We start from the raw sequence: 20,366 nt of genomic DNA, 5'->3' as shown, positions 1-20,366 counted from the left end.
GGGAATTTTTCCTCATGGAGGACTTTGATCATTTCCAGAAGTCACTGTAGGAGAACAGAGTGAACTCTCACAAAGAGCACAGCTAATGTGTATGGAATCGGCCAGTAGCCCATAGAGCAATGTTATGGTAAAAAAACCATGAAATTACATGGAGTTCTTTTACAGTGATTTGGGGAAGGAGGGCAGGAAGAAATCTATTTCATTGCAGCATCTTTCTTGTGACCAGTCTATTAACTAAGGCATTCAGAGCATTTCTTTGGCTCATTACATAAAGTGTTGTCCTTGAGCAACTACACCAATGGATATTCAAACTTTAGGTTCTCATTTTATCATAAACTAGTTGTGTGACCTTAGGCAAGTCACTTCATTTCTCTGATCCTCAGTTTCCACATATGTAAAATGAAATAGTTGTACTAGATCTTTAGAGATTCCTCCTGGCACTGGAAATTCATGAATATAATCATACTTTGTTCACAAGAGGCTCTTTTAAAAATAAACAATAAAATAAATTTCAGTTTTATTTCTAATCATTAATTCAAATTCTAGAGAGGAATTGAGGTTGCATTAGGGTCTAAAACTGAAATAAAAATGTAAGCAAACAGGAAAATCCATGTCCTATTTCAAAAGTTGAGTATTCAATAGAAATATATCCTCATGTGGGATTGGATTTTTTCACTGAAATACCTACCTATGATGAGAAGAAAAATAGTCTCTGTGAGATGACTGTCTTATATGTATCCAAGAAAGGTTATACCACTGTTCTGACTGGGAAGGAGAAATCTTCAGGAAATGAGCAATGGAACTCCAGCCAAGTGGTCCTCTTCTATGTAGAGAGGGGATTGCTTTTGTCCATGGTAGAGATATTCCTGGACAGGACTGGAGCATTCTTTACTTTCCGTTGGTTTCCAGAGACCTTTAATCACACAGAAAGTAGAATATATCTTCCTCATCAGTCCCTGAACTTGACAACCACAAGTGGTCATGGAGATGAGAGATAAGGCCACAAATCCCAACTAGCATGTTTCTTATGGTGCCTGGAGTGCTTCTGAAATATACTATCCTGTCATGGAATGTTGATATGCCAGTGATAAGTGTCAGATTGGTCTTACCACACTTGTTAAATACACCCCATTAGGTTTTTTCCCAGTCCAGTTGTAGATCAGGTTATGAGGCAAGAATTGGGAAAAATCAGAATGACTTAGTGCCTAGCACTAGGGAATACCATCCTCATTGAGATGACCTATACAGAGCAAGTGGTACCATTTCCTCTACGTCTTACCCAGAATATTATTATGGTACATGATTGTACATAAAATGCCAGTTCTGTCTCTACTTTATCTCATTTTCCTTCCCTACAGTTAATATTTTATACATCGGATGGATTTATCTTCCTAAAATACTGATTTGATCAATTTATTCCACAGTTTGAAAATTTTCAGTGGGTCTCCATAGTTTATCAAATAAAGTTCAAACTCCCTAGAATAGCATTCAGGGCTCTTCATCATTTCTTCATTTACTGTTCAAACCTTACATTCTACTTCTTTTCATGAATTACCACTTCAATAAAAGGGGGTTACTACATGTGCCTTTTACATTCTAAATTTATACCTGTTTCTGTGCCTTTTCCTATAATGTTTCCTTTCCATTCTTGCCACTCCAATCATTCTAAATGCAGAGTATTAGCCAAGGCATAGATAGGTAGGGATAACACCTGTATACTTAAACAGCTCACAGGCCATAGAGCCCTAGAAATTCAGATTTAGACTACCATCCATAATACTTTTGATATCCTATTCCATATTGCTGTTATTTTCTCTACATCTAGGTCTTTGATGCCAGTATTTTAGTAAAGCCCCCTAGAAGGCATCAAGAATTTAAATGAATAACCCAAAGTCATTGTTCTCCGTCTGTTTTTCTCCCAAAAAGATGCCAAAAAGCTATGTCTCTCTTCAAAAACCTTACATCCTAATGAAGGAGACAATGTGAAAATCACTAGTTACATACACTCTCGTTTTCCCTGTACTTATCTGAATACTGCTCATCCTTTGAAGCTCATTCAAGTTTTGCCTTCTCCAAAAGTGCTTAACAATCTAAACCATAGGGAACTCTCCATCCTGCAAAATCCTATGTGCAGAGTGCTCACTTCGGCAGCACATATACTAAAATTGGAATGATAGAGAGAAGATTAGCATGGGCCCTGCTCAAGGATGACATGCAAATTCATGAAGTGTTCCATAATGATGGGGGCAGCTAGGTGGCACAGTGGATAGAGCACCGGCCCTGGATTCAGGAGGACCTGAGTTCAAATCCAGATTCAGACCCTTGACACTTACTAGCTGTGTGACCCTGGGCAAGTCATTTAACCCCAATTGCCTCACCAAAAAAAAAAAATTCCTAGGTGCAGAGATGGTCTGTGCCACTCACAGTAGCCACTTGTGTTATTAATTATCCTTCTTATGACTATGCCTTATTTCCTTATCTAGATTGTAAGCTCTTTGAGGATATAGATAAGGTATGAAGAGAAGGCTATATGTAGCTCTCTGCAGAGTAGGGAGATAGCCAGCACAGCTTACCTATTGTAGCGATTGGAATGATTCCACCTGCTGGAGACTTAATGTAGAAAAGCTCTGCCATGACATGAAGGTCTCTGAGGGCAAGACCATGCGTCTTTTTTTTTTTTGGTGTCAGGAAGTGGCATTTGCTTGTGGGAGGAAGAAGGGGGAGCCTGGTGCTCTGACTCTCTCTCTTTCCTATGGACTCTGGCAGAGAGCGGAGCTAGGAATGTCCTCTCCCTTTAATAGAGGAATCTAGGCCTTTCTCTCTCTCTTTACAAAATTCTTATTCTCCTTAGTAAATGCTTAAAAGTCTAACTCTTGCTAAAGCTTATAATTTATTGGTGACCACTCATTAGATATTTTAGACAGTATAGCTAGAATTTTAGCCCTTTACACTATACATAGTAGATGCCTAGGCTTGAGCAAGTGAGTAGAGGGGAGAATAAAATATAAAAAGACGGGAAAGGTAGACAACGAAGTTAAAAAGACTTTTGAATGCCAAGGAAAGGGTTTTCTATTTGAATTTGGAGGTGATTGGGAGTTACTAAAGTTTACTGAGTAGGGATGTAACATGGTCAAACCTAAGCTTTAGGAGGATTACATTGAGAGCTGACTGGAGGATGAACTGGGAAGACTCATGGTAGGGAAACCAATAGGAAGGCTACTGTACTAGTGCAGGTGTGAGGTGATGAGGGCTTACACCAATGCATTGACAGTGTCAGAAGAGAGAGGGAGGCATGTATAAGAGATACCACAAAGGTAGAATTGATATGACTTGGTAATAGATTGGATATGGGGGATAAGGAAGAATAGAGAATTGATGTTGACACATAGGTTGAGAACCTGACTGACTGGGAGGATAGTGGTGCTCTCAATAACAGGGACCTTAGAAAGAGGGGAGGGATTGAAAGGAAAAATAATGATTTCACTGTGGGACATGTTGAGTTTAAGATGTCTTTAGGACATCCAATTTGAGATGTTCAATAAACAGATTTTGATGGGAGATTGGAGGTCAGCAGAAAGGTTAGGACTGGCTAAGTAAATTTGAGAATCAGCAGTATAGATATTATAGTTGAATCCATGAAAGATGATGAGACAATGAAGTGAAATAGTATATAAAGAGAAAAGAAGAGGGCCCAGGACACTTCTCTGTGGGACACCCATGGTTAGCCAGAGTGACCTGGATGAGGGTCCACCAAAGGAGACAGAGAAGGAATAGGCTTTCTTTGAGATCCTCCCTTGTGTAGGAAACTTTTCCCAATCCCCTTAATTCTACTTACAGTATCTATTGCCTTACTTCTATTTATTATTTTCTCTTTATCCTATAAATAGCTTGTTTGTCCATAGTTGTTTTTATATTATCTCCCCTTAATCCCCAATTAGACAGAGCTCTTGAGAGCAGGAATTGTTTTTGTTTTTGTTTGTTGGTTGGTTTTGTTTTGTATCTACCCATAGTAGGTGCTTAATAAATGCTTGTTGATGAGACTTCACTTGAGTTCTTGTCTTGACTTCTAATTCACTGGACTATCCTGGGCAAGTTTGACTTGAAGAGTGCTTCCTATTTATTTGTTCTTGAATCCCTTGAGGGTTCCTGATGATAGCTCAAAAGGTTTGTGCTAAAAATTCTTCAATGGTACCTTAATCAGTAACTAGCGGTAGGTAGGTGGTGCAGTACATAGAGCTCCAAACCTAGAGCCAGGAAGATCAGAGTTCAAATGTGGCCTTGGACACATAGTAGCTGTGTGACCTTGGGCAAGTCACAACTCTGTTAATTTCACATTCATATCTGTAAAATGAGCCAGAGAGGGGCAGCTAGGTTGCGCAGTGGATAGAGCACTGGCCCTGGAGTCAGGAGTACCTGAGTTCAAATCCGGCCTCAGACACTTAACACTTACTAGCTGTGTGACCCTGAGCAAGTCACTTAACCCCAATTGCCTCACTAAAAAAACAAACAAACAAACAAAAATGAGTAGGAGAAAGAAACGACAAACCACTCTAATATTGTTGCCAAGAAATTCCTAAATGAATTCACAAAGAGTCAAACATGACCACAACAACTGAACAACAATCTGTAAATAATTGCAGAATATAATGAGCAGTATATTAAATTATCCTGGGGGTTCACAATGTCTTGTTCTTGTTATTGTAAAACCAGGTATGTGGAACAAACGATATTGGATTAGTCTCAAGTGTCTTGCTAGCTTTAAGATACTATATTTCTAATAAGGGATTGTTCTTGTATTAGATAAGAATCCTTCCCCTTGTTTTCCTCCTTTTTCTTATTTCACTCAATCCTCACTTAGCTTTCCAGAGACTGACAGATTTTCAGTTTCAAGCCATTCTATCTTAGTTGCAAATAACTCCCCTTTATCATGAACCTACTTTCCTACCGGTGAAAAGTTATTAATGTTTAAAATCCAAGGAGCCTCTGGTCAGAACTACTTCTGTTTCGTGGCAACCTGTTGTTTTCTTCTGTGTTCTGGGCTTAATGGAAAGGGGATAACATAAGTCCAAAAATATAACTCTTTTTAGTGTGACCGACCAGAACATAGCTCTCTACTGAACTCAACTAATTGTCACTCTTGAGTGTTTTTATTGCTTGAAATGAGATTAATCCTTTCTAATGAAGCTAGCTCTAAAGCTTATCTCTAGGAAAAGTCACAGATGGCTTAGTACCTCTAACCCCTAGTTAAGGGGTTATGTTAGTTATGAATTTATTCATTTTTCAAATCCAGATGGAGGATAAACTCCCAAGTTTTCAGGAAGAACAGAGTAGAAATGTATTCCTTTTAATATAAAGCCAATGGGGGGGGATGGAAATCCCAATTTACATCTTCATGTTATAAAACAAGTGTTACCTTTATAAAAAGACAGCTTTTTCTTGTGTCAGCTTTAAGGAATAAGCTTTGGTGACAAATCATTAGAAACCCCTGAGGTCAGAGGCAGTCACAGCTACTTGGAATTTAAAGCCACAATGATTTCTTTTGACTTATGATTAGAGAATGTTGTGTTTTGTTTTTTCTGAATGAGAATCATCTTTCAAAATTCTGGACAATTTCCAATATTAAGGTTTGGATATTTGTCTCTAGTGAATAAAAGTATGACTTTTATTTTTAAAAATTGAAAACAGAGCTTACAACAAATTAACATGATCACATTTTCTACTCCACTGAAAAATTGCTTACTTAAAAACAACAGCAACTACAAAGTGAACTGAGCTCAATTTTAAATTACTGTATATTTTCAAACTATTTCATGCTTTTCTATTAGTAGTATCAAATTTAGGAGTAGAAGAATCAAAGTTAAAATAACTTTGTAATAGTTGTAAGTTTCTTTAAGTAATTGTTTTATGCAAGTGTTATGTTATTTTTAAAATTTTATTGATCTCTTTTAATTTATATCACCTTTACTTTCCACTGTATTCTCTCTCCAAGCACAGAGCCATTTCTCTTAACATAGAATATGAAAAGAAGCAAGAAAAATAGTTCAGCAAAACTAAACATTTAAGCAAAATTAAGATCTACCAAGTCGGGTGTTCAATATATATTTGTGTTGGATTTTCTTTTCAAACTAAAATATTTCTCTTTTCCCATTCTGTTTCTGCCTCCACTTTTCCATAATAATACACTATATTACAGCATTTTGGCAGTGATTCTTTAGTCCAAAATTCTGTTGTGCCTGTGATACTTCTAGGAAAATATAATATCAATGAGTAGGAAATTCTATTTCAATTTACCAAAACAAAAAAATTGATTTACAAGAATCTTTCTCCCAATAATAATCTAGAATGTAAATTGAGGTATACCTGTAATGTTTAATTATAATGATGCATTATAATTGAAATAGCTTCTTGATTTATTCCAAGTGATAATGACATTCAAAGTTGAAATTTGAAAAGTTGCTTTGTAAGAAGCAACAGGCACTTCAATTTCCATCAGAAATTGATCTCAGAAGTGTTTTAAAATTAAAGTGAAGATCTGGTGTTCTAAACTGTATGTGATTTGAAAAATATCTGGGGCAAGAAAGCAATTTTCAGACAAAGAGAAAGCTAGTTACACATTTTCAGGAGCTTAGTCTCCTGGAAACCATAATAGAATATGAAGGAACATTATATAAGCTTTAAAAATGTCATGCAGAGACATTCTAGCTTCATGGACTTTTTTTTTTGCTAGGACTTAGAAACAACAGAGTTATAAAAAATGATATGCTCATGAATTTTAGAAAGAAGTAGAAAGCACCTTGGAGATCACCTAGTCCACATAACCCCAACCAGGCAATGGACATTTACTAGTGATAATAATAGCCCATATTTACCTGGCATGTAGCATCCCTGGGCTGTCCTTCAGAGAACCACCCATCCCGGCTGAAGCAAGAATGGTGGGAAGCAATCACAGAACACTTGTGCATTCTCTGAAAGGGTGATGGAGTGACATTTCCCACTCCCCAGTCACACTTCACACACTTCAAGAAGCAGTTTCATCAAAAGTCCCACCTCCTTTGGCTTTAGTGCTTAGTACACTGGTTCATGGGTCAGTCTCCTAGTTACTCACACTGTTAAGTGATAGAGGCAGGATTTAAACCCATTTCATAGAATCAAAGAATCCAATATTCTTTGGAAGGAACTTCAAAAGCTGTCTAGGTGAAAGCAAGAATCCCCTTCATGACATCACCAAAAAAATAATTAGATCTCAAGGGAGGGCAAATCACTCATCTCTGCAGATGTGGACAGCCTTCTCCCGTCCTAGCTTGGTCTGCTAGGAAGTTTTCCCTTATATCAAGCTAGAATCTGTCTTCCTTAAATTTCCATCCACTGGTTCAAGTTCTACTTTGTGGGGACCGCGTGGACAAGGGTTATTTATCTTCTTAAATTGCCTGAATTTGCCTCTGCCTTATCCCTCCTTATTCCTCACTTTGAATTAACAAACCAGCTTTTCTTTTTCCTTCTCTCCCTCCCACTGGGATGAATCTCTTTTTCTCCTTTAAATTCTCACAGAACCTCTTTTGTAACTTTTTTCTACACTTTTGTGCACATTTCATTTTTGTATGTACCTCCTGTTCCTTCTGACTAATTTGAAAGCTACTTGAAGGCAAAGGCACTTATTTCTATGCTTTCCTCTCAGTACCCAGATTATCAATGTTTGTTCAATTGCATTAACTCAAAGTCTGTTTCTTCTTCCATGTAACAATCTGTCAGTTACATGAAAATAGCTATTATTTTTCCCTTATGTCTCCTCTTCTTTGGGCTAAACATTCTCATTTCTTCCATCCATTCTTAATGTTGGGGCTAAAGCAGTACACTGGAAAGAATGATGGATTTTGGAAAGAAAACTCAGGTTCAAGCACCGGCTGTCCATTAGTAGCATTGTGATCTTGGAAAAGCTACTCAACTTCCTAAGCCTCAGTTTCCTCATCTATAAAATGAGGAGGCTGGAGCAGATGATCTGTGAGGTCCCTTCTAGTTTGGATGGATTTTTCTCTACTTCTCAAAGATCCCTTCAAACTCTACATCTATAATCCTGTACAGTAATAATCGGCCTGATTTGTGGTTTTTTTCATACACGGTCGCCAGAACTAAACATAGAGAATACAGCTGTACCCCCCCCCCCAAAGAGTGAACTGTGAAGCATCCAAAAAACTTAGTGAGACTGGGCCCAGAGAAAATTACTTCACTCTGGAGGGTTCCCTACCTCTATAGGATCTGGTTTTGTCAAGTTTGCTAGTTCACTTTCCTATCTGATTTATGGGGCATATGCCATTACAAAGGAGGTCAATGACATGAGTATTTATCATTTTCCTGTTTAACAATTGCTGTGATTGAATAATATGACTTACTGAAACCTGTTGCTAGCACCTCAATGTACATGATTAACTATTTCTGGCATATTTTATTGGATTAATAGCGTCTTGCAGGGAATATCCAAAAGGTTTGGTCCAAAAAAGTTTTCGCCAGCCTGCTTCATATGCGGGGCTTAAAGTGAGGAGGGATGTTCTCTTGCTTCTTCTTTGAAGCCTTTCTACATATTTTCTTCTCTCCCTTCTATAGAGACATATTCCAGAGTAAAAAAAGAAATGTGAGATAAGAATATCCAAATTTATGAAGCAGCAAAATTGAGTTTATTCTTTGCATTACCTAATACATTTAAATAGGTCCTCATGCATCAATCAAGTTTTACTAATCAATAAACAAATATTTATGCAAGTAACTTTTTAAGAACAAATTCATTTCTTTAAGCATTGTATATGTACTTTTTGGGGGGAGGGAGCAGATCAATGAGGGTTAAGTGACTTGCCAATGGTTCACACAACTAGTAAGTGTCAAGTGTCTGAGGTCAAATTTGAATTCAGGTCCACCTGAATCCATGGCCAGTACTTTATCCACGGTATATGTGCTTTTTATAGCAAACATATGATTTGCTTAAGTATAAATGTGTACAAGTCTCATTTGTTGACTGCCAAATGATTTGGAAATCTGGGGGAAGTATTCTATTGGTACTCTGTGAGAGGAATAAGTAGGTTGGAAAATAATGAAAATCTCTCTTAGCTCCATCCAGATTTTTACATCTATTGAGTCCATTGGCCCATCTCCATTATGAGAATCTATAACTGAAAGTGAGTAAAAGATCCAAATGGATCAATGGCCATATCATGTGTGTGCTTAAAGATAACCCACCACATTGGGAATGCTCGGTAAATATTAAGTGAATGAAGAGATGGAAGCTAATATGAGACTCATAGACTCAGAACTTGAAGGGCCATAAATACCCATATAGCCTAATCCTATACTTTTGGAGATGGGAAGCTGAGGCCCAGAAAAAGTTGTATCTTGCCTAATGTCATATTGTTGGTGTTAGCAGATGTGAAGTATAAGTTCAACTTCCCATCACTGTCAAATGACCTTTCTTCAGTATGTCACTTCCACCCATTGACGACTGCAAATCCTAAGGTTTTTATATACCTTTGTGCTTTTCACAGTGTTTTTCCTTACATTATCTCAAAATGTGGGGATTCCATACAAATACCAGCAGTATAATGTTACTGGTAAACCCAATAGGGGATGAGGGTAACTGTGAACTCAATGGGATCTCCCCCTCTCCTATCTCTACCCTTAATAATGTGTACTTATCCAGGGTTCCAAGAACCCTACTGGATTTTCTGTGCTTAAAGCTTCCTCTGAGCATCTATGCCTATGAACTTATTCCAAACTCCATTCTATAGCAATGAAATGAACATTATGGAAATGCAGGCTCGAGTTCTACTGATTTTTGCATTTGCATAGCTGCATTGGGAAAGGGGCCAATATGCAAAAGTGAGGTGTACTGATCATATTTGTGCTGTTTATTCCTTTATTCCTTCCATGGATTCCCAGTAGGCTTTCTTAAAAAACAAATTTAAGGACATCTTAATTTAGTTCTTTTATTTGTGGAAAAATCCAATCTATATGTTGATTTATGTGATATCCTGACCTTTGGGGCATGATTAGCTTTGGTAAAGAAAGATATAGGTTGTATGTCCCACAGAGGGTTCAGAGCTAAAACTAGGAAGACAGTCAGTTAAGGCACAATATAGTATATACACACACACATACACACACACATACACACACACACACACACACACACACACACACACACATATATATATATATACGTGTGTGTATATACTCTTTAAAAATACAGCTTTTTATAAGTGCATATCTTTTTTTTTTTTTTGCGGGGCAATGAGAGTTAAGTGACTTGCCCAGGGTCACACAAGCTAGTAAGTGTCAACTGTCTGAATCCGGATTTGAACTCAGGTCCTCCTGAATCCAGCATCGGTGCTCTATCCACTGCACCACCTAGCTGCCCCCCAGTGCATATCTTTTCAAAGCCAGAAAATGTCACCTTGCAACACACATAGGTATTTTTTTTTTGAGGCAATGAGGGTGAAGTGACTTGCCCAGGGTCACAGAGCTAGCATCAAGTGTCTGAGGCCAGATTTGAACTCAGGCACTTCTGAATCCAGGGCCGGTGCTTTATCCACTACATACAGGTATTTTGTTTACAGTAAAGGAACAATTTGGAAACCTTGTCTATGGTACTCAAATTCCAAGTCCTTCTGTCATTACCTGTCTGCTCCTGGTTTTGATGGCCATGAGGAAAAGGATGTTTGGATAGTGCATATCACTTACAAATCCTTCTATTTTGGACATCTTTCTCTTGCTTCCAGGATCAGCTCAAGCTCTTCTCTGACATCCCCAGCTGAAAATGTTCTTATCTCTCTCCTTAAATTCCCTAAGGATTTTTTGTCCAGATTTCTCTTTCGTTCCTTACATTGCATTTTATTTGAATGAGAATATGTTCCTTTGCTTTTCCATTAGAATGTAAGGTCCTTGAGAACAGGATCTGTGTCACTTCTCAGCACCTACCAGAATATCTTGAACAAAATGGTTTCTTAAGTTTTTCAATTATATTGACTTAAAGTGAATTGAACCAGAAAAAAAGCCTCTTGTAAGATTTTTTACACGGTTAGGCCTGCTTTTCTATTCTTCCAAATCAGTTCTCTTCCTCAGAGGTGAGAATATAAACTGTCATTTTTCAGAATGGCATCATTTATGGCTTTATGCTCAGAGGGGCTGCATCTTTCCTACTATGCAAAGGCATTGGCCTAAAATCCATTTTTACACTCATGGCCTCCAAAGAAGATTAACCTATGTCATAGTAATAGCAGTGGCTACTTACCTTCATAATGCTTCACCTCTTTAGGAATTTTCTGTAAGTTTCAGGACTAACAATATCACAGTGGCCATTGGGTGCTAGGGGACATAGGATAAAGTAAGAAGTCCAGGAGGGCAAGATAATAAAGAGAGGGCTTTTTCCTTTCTGTATCCAGAACATCACATTATGAATGCTTTCCTGAACAAAAAAAAGGGAGGAATCTATTTGCTACTCCCTTGAGTAACTGTGTAACATGTCTAAGGAAAAAGAAAGTCATCCATATCCATTTGACTTGGACCTTTAACTACAAAAATCCTTTGTCTTTGGTCCTAATTTTTCCTTCGGGGGAAATCACAGAATCAAAAAGCAGGGAATGAGCATGAAATGTCATCTAATCCCATGCCTAAATTCTGGGTTACATTGAATATTTATCAATCAAGAAGCATTTATTAAGTGTCCACTCTGTGCCAGACACTGTGTTATGAATAGCAAGACAAGAATAAAATGATGGCTGCCCTCATGGAACTTTCCATCACTATCAGAAAGTAGCTATTCCCCCTTTCTAAATCAACAAATTCATCCAAAGAAAGGATTCCATTACCTCTCTTGGTTGTTTATTCTAAAACTTCATGATGATTGTTATCAGGAAATCTATCCCAAATACCACCATGTGTCAATACCCTTTGGCTTGTGCTTACTACAAGCAAAATTTAACTTTCCATTAATCATATACCATCTGAACACTGACTTTGGAGACAGAGCCCCTAAGATCAGATGCTTGCTCTGGTATTTATTGACTGTAAACTTGCAAGATATACAAAGTATCTCTGAGCCTCAGTTCACTAATCTATAAAATGAAAGAATTGAACCAAATAATCTCCAAATCCTATGATTCTTTGTCCCTGAAGACTGTCATTAAACATACCCCCTTCATCCTTGCCTCCTTCTGAGCCCACTAGGCTTATCTTCCACAGGGATGATTTTTCCATCCCTCTGGCCCTTTTTGAATATAGAAAATAGGTTCCATAGTTTTTTTTTTTTTTGGTTTTTTTAGTGAGGCAATTGGGGTTAAGTGACTTGCCCAGGGTCACACAGCTAGTAAGTGTTAAGTGTCTGAGGCCGGATTTGAACTCAGGTACTCCTGACTCCAGGGCTGGTGCTCTATCCACTGCGCCATCTAGCTGCCCCAGGTTCCATAGGTTTTATAACTATTTGTATTTTTGAAGCTCTGCTCTTAGCTTCCTCCTGGTCCTCTTTGTAACTCATTCAACTGCATTACCCCAAACTTGATAGTGTTCTAACAGAGGCACGTTGATCTATTCAGACATTTGTTTAGATTTTTTGATCTAAAAAATGAATGCAGGAAGAGTGTGAATACAGAAAAGGGGAAGGTAAATCTCGTCAAACTCTTCCTTAATCAGACATGGAAAAGGGATATTCAGAATCTTGAACTGAACCTTTTGTTGGTTTAACAAGCTGCTCGAGCAGGGATCAGGAGAAAGTGGAGTGGTGATCTCCATGGCTTTCTGCACTCAGCAAGTGAACATGCTTGCCACAAAGCAGCTGTAGCCTTGATTTAAATCAGTGAATTTGAAAAGGATATGGTGGTACTTAATTACCTTTTGGTCTTAGAAGAAGCCTTACTTCTTACCTTACAACTCTTATGTTGTGAAGATCAAATGAGATTAATATAGAAAAAAACACTTTGTAATTTTAAAGTGCTATCTAAATGTAATATCATCATCATCACCACCACCACCACCACCACTAGCAGGATCATTACATTATATATGTAGAGCTGGAAGGAAACTTGGGGGTCATCTAGTCCATCTTCACTCCTATTTATGAACCTCAGAGAGGCTAAAGGACTGGCTTAAGATCATACTACTATTAAGTGGGAGGGCTGAAATTTGAATCCAGGTCACCTGACTCTAAATCCAGCATTCTGTCTACCATGCCTAGAGACTCTAAGGCCTCAAATGTGTGTTTGTTTTAACATATGGATAAAGTGATGCTAAGAATTCTCCAATTCTATGCCTTGACAGGGCACTCTAGAAAACATCATTTGTTTTTGGTTTCAGATATGTGTGGCAGGCAGGAGGGAGGCCTTCAAGGGGGAGGGAAGGAAAGCAGAGAGCTGCTCTATAAGCACCTTGAGGACAGGACTTCTGCCATATTTGATTTGTTTGCCCCCCTTTTCCTAGCTCAATGTGAGCCCAAAAGGTCAATGACTATTTGTTGCAATGTTAATTGACTGGGACTTGGGTCGGAGACAGAGTGACCTTTTTAAAATGAGCACCATGAAGGTCAAATTGTATGGCATTTTCTTTTATTAAAAAGTTAAAGAATATTCCAAAATTGGACATGTATTTTCTTTTGTTCGTTATTCATAGTTGGGTTTTTTTAAGGTCATAGATAGATAGATATAAATATATTTAGACTTTTTAGGATTTAAATATAAATCACTGCAGTTTTATTCATTAATTAGGAGAAACTATCAAGGAAAAAAGTAGACGAAACAAAGAGTTTTATCTCACATTGTGTGCATTGGGATAAAGAAGGCTTCTGATATTGTCTGTGTAGCTAATGTAACACTTCATTATACAATAGAACCAGCTATCAAATGTCATGTGTGTCCTAGTCCTTAACAGCAATTATGGGACTTAAGGGTACCAGAAAAGAATCAGGAAGATGATGAAGCAATGAGATTTCAATAGTTCACTCAAAGAAAGAGAGGTTCAAAAAAGAAAAAAAAAAAGAAAGGAAGAGGGATGGAAGATGTCACGTCTCTAGAGCAGAAGCAATTGATATAAATTAGAAGCCCATGGAACCCCTAGCTTCTAAGTATGTGAGGGCTATCCCAGTATGTTGAAGAAAAACAATCAAGAAAACAATCTAATTGCCAAATTAGACTTTTATTTTACCACATTTTAAGAAAAAGAAACCCTGAAAGCTTTCCCTTTGTTGATTAAAGGACACTCAAACTAACCTTTAGACACAGACTCAGAACTTTAGAGAAAGGACCTACTAGGTCAGCTAATCCAGGCCCCTCTCTTTTTACATTCATTCTCCTGTTAATTACCTTATCTAATTAATAAGCTTGAAAGGGAGGGAAGAAAAAAAAACGAAATCACCTTGCCAACCCAACATAAATGTCTGACCCTTCACATTTCCTTTCTCCTTCATTGCTTAGTTTGGTCCTCGATGCCCCCAAGCAATTGAAGTAACATAACAGCAAGAGGAAGTTAAAGTAGTTTGTGGTTGAAGAGTTCACTGTTTGTGAATTTGCCCACCTTAGAACTCTATTAGCAAGTTTTGAAGCATTGCCTTTGGGGAGAGCATGCAGGACTTCGCAGATTTTTTCCCCTTGGTACCATTGATTTGTTGTCTGATTTAAATCCAGAGTTCAATATTCAGGTGTGTAGGTGCAGTATAAATAAAATGGCATCCTCCTTCTGAGCCAAGGGCCTTCATCTTAGGAACTGATATAATTTATGAGGAGCACGGCAAGAGCATAAATACCAGGGGTGCTTTCCTGCCAGCCAGTATGGAATTGGTCAGAAAGATGGGCTGGAGGTGGGAGGAGGGATAAAATGTGGGAAAAGGAATGGGAAGAACTGGGACAAAAGGATCTGCACCTTCAAAAGACTATTCCAGAGTCTCTAGTAATTGTTCCCCAGTTATCCACTCCCCCCTAGGGAATCCCACAGAGAAGAGGATGGGGCTTTCCTACTGGGTTAGATACTAGGTGGGTGTTTTTTCTTTCTTTCTTTTTTGGAGGGAGGAGGGAAGGAGGGCATGGAATGGTGATGCATCAAAGTGAGGATGACAAGATGCTGGCGGCTTCTGCTCAATTTCCTGGCCAGGAGGACTGACAGTGCTGGAGTGGGACTAGGAGGAGGAGGGATAAGGAGGGCATTGAACCCTGGTGCGGTGTGTGATATCGGATGGCCACCATGTCCCTACTGGTTGTAGCCCCCCAGAAGGTGGATACCTCATCTTCATCAGCTTTTCCGAGTGTGCTGGTAAGGGTTGTGTATGATTGGGGGGAGGGGCGGAGAGGGAAGGAGAGAGAGAATGTGATATAGAGATCAGTGAGAGAAAAGGGGAGGCATTTTTCCCTCCAACAGTTTGGGAAGTAGAAAGGTGGCAAGAGCAGCAAGAGGAGCCCAACCTCCTCTCATCCTGCTACTCCATCTGCTCAAATGTCCACAGACTTAACTCCCATATAGACTGCAGAGCTAATAACAAGCGTCTCATGGGTTCCAAAGCTAGGACGATTCCCCCAATTGGTCACCAGCAGGAGAACTCAATTGGTTTGCCCACGAGTAGTAAATCTAGCTTAGAAAAGTGGGAGGGGATATAGGCTGGAGCTGGAGAGTTTAGGGAAGCGTTTCTGTCATCTACCTGAGCAGCTGACGGGCTTTATCAGTGGGTGGCTTAGGGGAGAGGGAACTTACATAGGTTTCTTAAACCATATAGGAAGTTGGGAAACCGGAGCTCGGATGACTTCCATTCTAAAATAAGAGAATAAATGAATCTTTGAAATGCAGTTTCCATGAACTCCAAATTACTATGGAGATTGCATTGCTTTCCTAAGACATAAAAACGAGGAGTCAGCTAAAGATCGAGGGAGTATGATGGATGGAACCTAACTGGGCGGGCGGTGGGGCGGTGAGTGGTGTGGGATGAATTACTCAATTCATTAAATGGGGCATTTCTTTGTGCAAAGAAACTAGATCAGCGTTTTAACCTGGTTTGGGGGCAGTGGGCAGGATGTTGTTTGGGAGCTTGGTGTATGTATGTTTGAGATCTGCCTTTGCATAATGGATCTGGATCTGAGGGGGAAACTGAGTCTCAGCCAGAAGAGTACACAAGTTTATACTTCATATTTCAGGGGCAATTTTAAGATTAGCTCTGTGACCCCCAGAGCTCTTGCTGCCTGGGGACAGCAGGGATGAGCGGCTTGGGAAATTGCTGAGTTTTTTTTCTTTTACTAAGTTTCAGAACAGTTTGCCAGCTGCTGGAGAAGTACTAGCAGGTGCAGTTGTATGCCCTCCTGCCCCAAAATCTCTGAGATGAGTAGCATGGTTTGGAGGTTGGGAGCAGAAGGGTTGAGAACTCCAACTCAGTCAAATGAGATAATGTCTAGGAGAACTCTTTAAGGGGCAAGGAATAACTGGCAACTGATTTTGCTATTTGAACCACATTCCCTGTTGGAAGATTACTTAGCAAGCCTTCATTTGGAGCATGGCACCGAACCTCCAGTTTAGCCTGGATGATAATGATGAGTGGGAATGTTTTGTCCAGGAGAGAAGGGTTTGGGAGAAGGTTATGTTGGAATATTCAGGATGAATTTTTTGAGAGAATGTATAGATGAGGGCGAGGAAGGAGTTTAGGGGCATTAGAAGATGAATGAGTATGCGTGGGTGGGAGTCAGACATGGGGCTCCATATTGTGTGTGGAATTTCGTGAATGATTGTGCAGAAGGGCATCTATTTCTATGAGAGGGAATCCAGAGTTTGGGAAGGAGGTTAGGGGAGATACAGGGTAGAAAGACAAGAGCTAGATAAGATGTGTGACTATTATTTAAAGGTCTATTAGCTTCTCCTTTTCTCTCCCCCCTCCCCTCGCTGAATGCTAGCTTAAGCTTCAGTTCCCTGAGGGACAGCTCTCCAGGAGCTGGCCCAACTCGCTGCTTGACACTAGCCTTGTAACTAGGTCCTCAGAAACAGTGGTCTCCCTGCCACCTGCACTTGATTGGGTGGCTCCCTGCACCTGGAGAAGAGGACAACTAGGCCTTCCCCTCTGACCCCCTCCCAGCCTAGAAAGGAAGCTGTTTTATTGTTGAAGTTTGTGGTTGTTTGTTTTCAATTATGTGGGTCCTCACCCCAGTGATTAAGTCTTCATTTCCCATTTGCAATTTGTTAGGGGGGTGTAAGGTAAACACACACTGACACTTTTTTTCTTCCCTTCACTGATTTTTGGTAAAGGGCAACAACATTGGCTCCAAAGCTGACTGGGGCTTCCAGGAGGAGCTGCACTTGGATCATGCAGTTTGTATGTGCTCTCAGAGCTGCCTCCCACTCCACAATGGCCAAACTCCTCTTGATGCTCTTAGAAACTTTGCTTCTCTGTAAATAACACCAGTAATGTGGGTGCCTTCCTTCTGTGTGTGCCTCAGAAGTGGATTTGTCAGTATTTGGCATCCTTTAAAAAAATCACACTGGATAGTTGGAGAAATGGCTTCAAACTATTGAGTTTTTCTTGGGGAAACTGTCTGCCTAAAAATACCTTTGGGGGGGGACTCAAAATGGGTACCTTATTTAAAGACTGTAAATTTCATTATCCTTAGGGAACTCAGAATAATGAGCCAAGTTCATTATTCACAGCTGGTGAGGATGATGGGTGTTTCCTCCATGCACAACAGTACCCTGCAATGGTAGGGGCAGTTTGAATTGGAGAGCAGAGATACTGTAGACAAGAATTCCACTGAGGATGCTACTAGAGTAGCCTGGTCTAGGAGTAATAGGGGCTTGGACTATGGTAATGAAAGTTTGATCGGAGAAATAAAAGGATAGAGATGGAAGAGTTAGGAGAGCTAAAGCCAGCAAGATTTCAGGACTAAGAGCAGAGTATATATGATTCTGGAAGGGATATGGATTTAGAGAAACTGGTTGTTTCTTCAGTGGCTAAAGAACCCTGTGGCTAGGGGCAGAAGGTGTGGGAGGCATCTAACATATAGAAAAGAGGAGAACCAGATTGACATGAGGGAAATGTTGGTGACTTTATGAACAAGCAATGTGGACCAGACTCACCAACAAAGAAAAGAGCAGAGGGATTGTTAATCAATCACATTTGTTTTGGAGTGACTAGGTATCACACGCACACGCGTGCACACACACACACACACACACACACACACACACACACACACACACACCAAAACCAACAAAAACCCTCTCTTACACATTTGCTTGTAAATATTTTTCCTATGAGATTTTTCCACTCTCAAGCCCTACCTAATCACTATTGTTCAATGTCCTCTAAGTCAACCAAGTTTAAAAATCATCAAGTGGGTACTTTGACTGGGCATGGCGCTAGGTACTAGGACATAATGATTAAAATGGCACCTCTAGCCTCTGCCTGGAAGGGATTTATATTATACTTGGGGAAGGGGGTAAAGTAGGGAAAGGCATGATTCACAGAGAAGCATTTCATAGTAGACAGAAGATGGGCAGAAGATACTTCCAAAATAATTGAGTAAATTTTTAGGGTGGAAAAATCTGAAATTGTAAAGCATGCATAAACAAAAGTTGAGAACTATCTTTACATGTAATGGAAAAAATAAAATACCTCATACATTAAAAAAAAAAGAAAAAAAATTTTAGGGTGGAAAAGAACTTCTTAGAGGATCAAGGAAAAATGGGGTGTAGGGATGGGATTATGTAAGCTGAGTCTTAAAAAAAGAGAAAGAAAGGCAGAAAAAAAGAGAGTGCATTTTAGACATGGAAGATGGTCGGTCTGTATGGATGTATAAAGCTGAAGCATGGCACATTGAGTTTGGCCCAAAGCTAGTAATACACTTTGGCTAGACTAGAGAGTTCATGAAATAGAGTGACATGGTGTTAGTCTAGAAAGGTTGCTTGGAATGAAATTTTGAAGGATATTAAATGGCAGGAAAAGCAGACTATTTTTCATCTGGGAAGCAATGGGGAGCCTCTTAAAGTAAATGTATGAATGACATATTCAGACCTGTGCCTTAGGAAGATTTTCAGGCAACTATAACAGAGACTGGAGAAGAGACAGACTAAAGGTACAAGGACTATTTAGGACAGAGAGTTTTAAGGTGAAAGTTTATATTGGTAGTATTAGTGGAGTTAAGGGAATGGATTCTGAAGATTTGATGGAAGTGCAATCAAAAGGATTTGGCAGCTGATTGCATCAGAATCAGAAAGGCCCTATTAAGTTTTTCATAACTGACTTTCTTATGACCAAATAACCTTGAGAGGGTTCAATAGCTTCTGACAAAATGAGATCAGATTTAAGATAATAAACTCATCTGAGGGTCCTAGGATCAGAAAAGTTAATTGACTTGGTCAAAATCTCAAATGTATCAGAGCTGGAATTCACACTCAGGGCCTCTGGCTTCTGATGTAGAATCTTTTCTTCCAAATTATTTTTTAAATGAACAAAAAGCAAATTTCTCTCTCTTACCTCTTAACTGAAAAAAAAACAAATAAAAACAAAAAAACCCATAGTAACAAACATGCATAAGCCAGGGGGGGAAGGAGAGAGAGAGAGAAGAGAGAGAGAGAGAGAGAGAGAGAGAGAGAGAGAGAGAGAGAGAGAATGAGAATATGTTACATTCTGAATCCTGAATCCATGTTTCTGTTGGGGGCAAATAACATTCAGTTCTCTGGAATCATGGTTGGTCATTGATTTGATAAGTGTTCTCAAAGTTGTAATCCAGTGCTCCATTCCCTGGACCATTGTGTTTTTTTGGTTTTTTTTTTGGGGGGGGGGGTTGGGGTGAGGCAATGAGGGTTAAGTGACTTGCCCAGAATCACACAGCTAGCAAGTGTCAAGTGTCTGAGGCTGTATTTGAACTCAGGTCCTTCTGAATCCAGGGCCGGTGCTTTGTCCACTGTGCCACCTAGCTGCCCCCGAACCATAGTGTTTTGTAGTATCTACTGTTAGACTAAAAAAATACAGAAGAGCATTAGGTCAAGCCTTCAACTGATGATGATTAACTTGTACCAGTGATAACCAAAATACTTACATTGAGGACTGATGTAGGATGGGATGGTGGGATGGTCTATCTCTGGCTTCTAGACAGTAACTTTATCAGGTAACTGATTGAGGAAGAGGTGGTTTTTTCAACTAGAGCTTAAAAAAAAAAAGACCAGTCGTAACCTTCACCCCCTTCTTGCCCAACATTCATCACCATGTCAGACTAGCAATTTCCTCCTCCCTTTACACTGATTCTCAGGCTACATGTGGCCTTTTTGTAACTTATTTTTCCCTTCAAGGCTGTCCTTGATATTTATTTTAACCTGATTTCTTTCTTCAATATAAAAATGTTATATGGGACAAAGCCAGCAAGCTAACACATCTT

General features: G+C 39.3%; 1 protein-coding gene and 1 non-coding gene across 4 annotated transcripts in view; both read left to right on the top strand.

Moving 5' to 3' along the window:
• The window catches only part of DPP6 (dipeptidyl peptidase like 6), a 1,357,728-nt gene that overhangs the window by 226,621 nt on the left and 1,110,741 nt on the right, over nt 1-20,366 (top strand). Inside the window, exon 1 of one of the 3 annotated variants that reach the window (XM_043966311.1) lies at nt 15,197-15,273. The exons of the other annotated variants lie outside the window; for them this stretch is intronic. Within the exon in view, the coding sequence (XP_043822246.1) occupies nt 15,205-15,273 (69 nt within the window). The 5' untranslated portion in view covers nt 15,197-15,204. Of the gene's footprint in view, nt 1-15,196; nt 15,274-20,366 lie in introns of those variants that run through there. 3 annotated transcript variants of the gene reach the window in all.
• LOC122730174 lies at nt 2,136-2,242 on the top strand. Its single transcript, XR_006353388.1, has one exon. It is a non-coding gene; the product is annotated as a U6 spliceosomal RNA (small nuclear RNA).

The sequence above is a fragment of the Dromiciops gliroides genome, chromosome 5 (assembly GCF_019393635.1).
Source record: "Dromiciops gliroides isolate mDroGli1 chromosome 5, mDroGli1.pri, whole genome shotgun sequence".
Lineage (NCBI taxonomy): Eukaryota > Metazoa > Chordata > Mammalia > Microbiotheria > Microbiotheriidae > Dromiciops > Dromiciops gliroides.
Note: the sequence above shows the minus strand (reverse complement) of the source record. Positions and strands in the feature narration are given on the sequence as shown.